This window comes from Zingiber officinale, chromosome 2B, assembly GCF_018446385.1.
Source record: "Zingiber officinale cultivar Zhangliang chromosome 2B, Zo_v1.1, whole genome shotgun sequence".
NCBI classification, from domain to species: Eukaryota; Viridiplantae; Streptophyta; class Magnoliopsida; order Zingiberales; family Zingiberaceae; genus Zingiber; species Zingiber officinale.
In genome coordinates, this window is record NC_055989.1 from 108,815,775 (window position 1) to 108,818,813 (window position 3,039).

The 3,039-nt window shown below is 35.5% G+C and overlaps 1 protein-coding gene across 1 annotated transcript; it reads left to right on the forward strand.

Moving 5' to 3' along the window:
* Window positions 1-208: 208 nt before the first annotated feature.
* Window positions 209-2,784, forward strand: LOC122049408 (peroxidase A2-like). The gene is made up of 4 exons (XM_042610793.1): window positions 209-456; window positions 540-731; window positions 835-1,000; window positions 2,231-2,784. The coding sequence occupies exons 1-4, from the start codon at window positions 235-237 to the stop codon at window positions 2,650-2,652; spliced, it is 1,002 nt and encodes a 333-aa protein (XP_042466727.1). The 5' UTR covers window positions 209-234; the 3' UTR covers window positions 2,653-2,784.
* Window positions 2,785-3,039: the final 255 nt, after the last annotated feature.

The window sequence follows — 3,039 nt, forward strand, 5'->3', positions numbered from 1 at the left end:
CAACGTACCTAATTAAAAAATTACTCCATGATCTCTTTCTTCCTCACTAAATATTTCTTTCTAATTCTTTTTCTTTCTTGTGCTTCTCACGCCAATAAGAATTGCAAGAGTAATCAACTGCACTACTTTCCTACCTACTGAAAACTCGATCCAACTCTCTTTCTCTTTATGTATATATAAATGCAATCAAAGATCCTTCATCAATTCATCAATTCATCAATTCACAGTAGGAAAATGTCGTCTTCTTCTTCTTCTTGCATAAATATTGTACTTGTAACAGTAGCTTTGCTCACTGTGTCCGGGTCTCATGCTGATCAGTTGAGCTCCTCCTTCTACGATGAGTCATGCCCGGGCTTGACCGACCTCGTCCTCACCGCCGTCGCGCAGGCTCAGCTGTCGGATCCCCGGATGCCGGCGAGCCTCGTCAGGCTGCACTTCCACGACTGCTTTGTGGATGTACCAAATTATTAAAGGCCTAATTAATTAATTAATCAATTGTTTCTGGCCGCAGTACGATCATCCATTTGTGGTTTGTGTAGGGTTGCGACGGGTCGGTGCTGCTGGACGACAGCGAGATGATCGTGAGTGAGAAGGGTGCGACTCCAAACAAGAACTCGGCCCGGGGGTTCGACGTGATCGACGACATAAAGAGCCAAGTGGAGAGTGTGTGTCCCGGAGTCGTCTCGTGCGCCGACATCCTGACTTTGGCAGCTGAAGCTTCTGTCTTCTTAGTAAGTGTATTCGGTGTGAACAATATTTTCAACGAGCTAGGGTTAATTAGCTAACCCTAATAGTTGATCTGTAATCTTAATGGATGGATGGATGGATGGATAGTCTGGAGGTCCATCATGGGACGTTCCGCTTGGAAGGAGAGATGGCACCACTGCTAATAAGGATGGAGCCAACAAGAATCTTCCTACCCCCCTCGACACACTCGATGTCCTTCAATCCAAGTTCTCGGCGGTCGGTCTCGATGACATTGATCTCGTCGCTTTATCAGGTAATTAATGTTATTGGACGAAACTGAAAATGGTGTCTTGTTTTTTAGAATAGTTAAAAATGATGTCTTTTTTTTTCACTGCTATACATTTTATTTTATTTTCAAAATTATCTTTATTTTTGATGCTATTGGAATAACTATAAGATCATGGTTGTTAGGCAATTATAACAATCCGATCTCGTAGCTGTTATATAATTATAGTAGCTTCAATTTCATAACTACTACAACTACATAGTTATAATAATTACGATTTCATAACTGCTATACAATCATAATGATTCTGTAGCTACTATAACTATACAGTTATAGTAGTTATGATCCCATGTAGCTACTACAACATAATGTTAATTGTATTGATTAGAAATAAATTGTTTATATTATAGTACTTATGATTCGTAACTACTATAATATGATATTGATATGTGTTGATCAATATTGGTAAGTATTGACTAGAGATTAAATGCTCATACTACAAGAACAATAACTGTAGTTAATGTTATTAATGTTGATCAAAATCAAAGTATTGTTATAATATAATGTTGACTAATGTTAACTAGAAATCAAAGTATTTATATTGTAGTAGTTATGAACTATAACTACTATAACACAGTTTATTAGTGTAGATCAAAGTTGAAGTATGTATATTATAGTAGTTACAAACTATAATTGTTACAGTTTATTTATTTTGATCAGAGTTGAAGTGTTTATATTTTAGTAATTATAAACTCATAGCTACTATAACAACGTCAAAAATAAAAATAATTTTAAAAATAAAATGTACTAAAATAGGATGAGACTATCTTTTGATAATAAATCAAAAAGTGTCCCTATTTGAAGATTCTAATAAAGGGTACCTTTTTATTTTTGCTCAATGTTATTAGCTATCAACTAAGTTATTTGTTTTTAAAATATTAAATAAATAATATAGAATATCTTATTTGTAGAAATTCAATGAATCATATTATGTCATTAATTATATGATATAAAAACATTTGATTTCTTTTCTCTATGTAATAAGATGGTTTTTTCTATAACCTTTAACAAAGACAACTCATAACTATGAACTTACGCTTTCGATTTAATATTTTCAATGACTATATTTAATATGAGTAGTAGATCCTTTCGTATGTGATACGATAATGTAATTAAGTTATCATCATTTTTATATAATATTATCAACATGCTATTAAAACTTAAGGGCTAATGGTTTGTTAATTATCATAATTGAAGGAGCTCATACATTTGGGCGAGCACAATGCAAAACCTTCAGCAGTCGGCTCTACAACTACAGTGGCACCTTGAGCCCTGACCCGAGCTTGGATCCCTCCTACTTAGCGATACTAGAAGAGAATTGTCCTCAAGGAGAGATCGGGACGACACTCAACAATCTCGATCCCACCACGCCTGATGCCTTCGATAACAACTACTACTACAACCTTCAGAATGGCCAAGGCCTCCTCCAGACCGATCAGGAACTCTACGCTGATACCAGCTCTGCTTTAGCATCGATCATCGATCGGTATGCAAGTGACGATGGCAGCCTATTCTTCGAACACTTTGCGGTGTCCATGATCAACATGGGGAGCATTAGCCCGCTGACCGGAAGTGATGGGGAGGTGAGGTTCGATTGTAGAAAGATCAATGCAGGCTAGATCGATCAGAGACTAGTTTAAATATAAAGATTTATAAGTTTATTTGGTGATTTCTGATTAATTTGTGTGTGCGGATGTGTATAAATATTGGATTTATCAGGTTAATGGACGTACTGATATTTTTGTTTGTGATTTGCTTAATCTTTTTAAGTAAATTGTTTTACTAAATGGTGTTGAATTAATTGTTAGGAGTAAACCTTTAGTTATTCAGCAATAGTATACATCAGCCAACCACCCAGTGGGGAGCCAGAAATTAAAATATACTCGAGTTAAGTTATATATAGAAAAAAATCCCCAAGCTAAAATGGTTAAACGTATAAAGAAATTTCTAAATATATGGAATTTTTCCATAAACCTTGGGATGACTGGGGCTAAAGTCCAAGTAGG

Excerpts from the sequence above, each read along its gene's own strand:
- LOC122049408 (XM_042610793.1), top strand. The coding sequence starts at position 235 with ATGTCGTCTTCTTCTTCTTCTTGCATAAATATTGTACTTGTAACAGTA. Across the intron at positions 457-539 it reads TCCACGACTGCTTTGTGGAT|GGTTGCGACGGGTCGGTGCT; the intron begins GTACCAAATTAT and ends TGGTTTGTGTAG. Across the intron at positions 732-834 it reads CTGAAGCTTCTGTCTTCTTA|TCTGGAGGTCCATCATGGGA; the intron begins GTAAGTGTATTC and ends ATGGATGGATAG.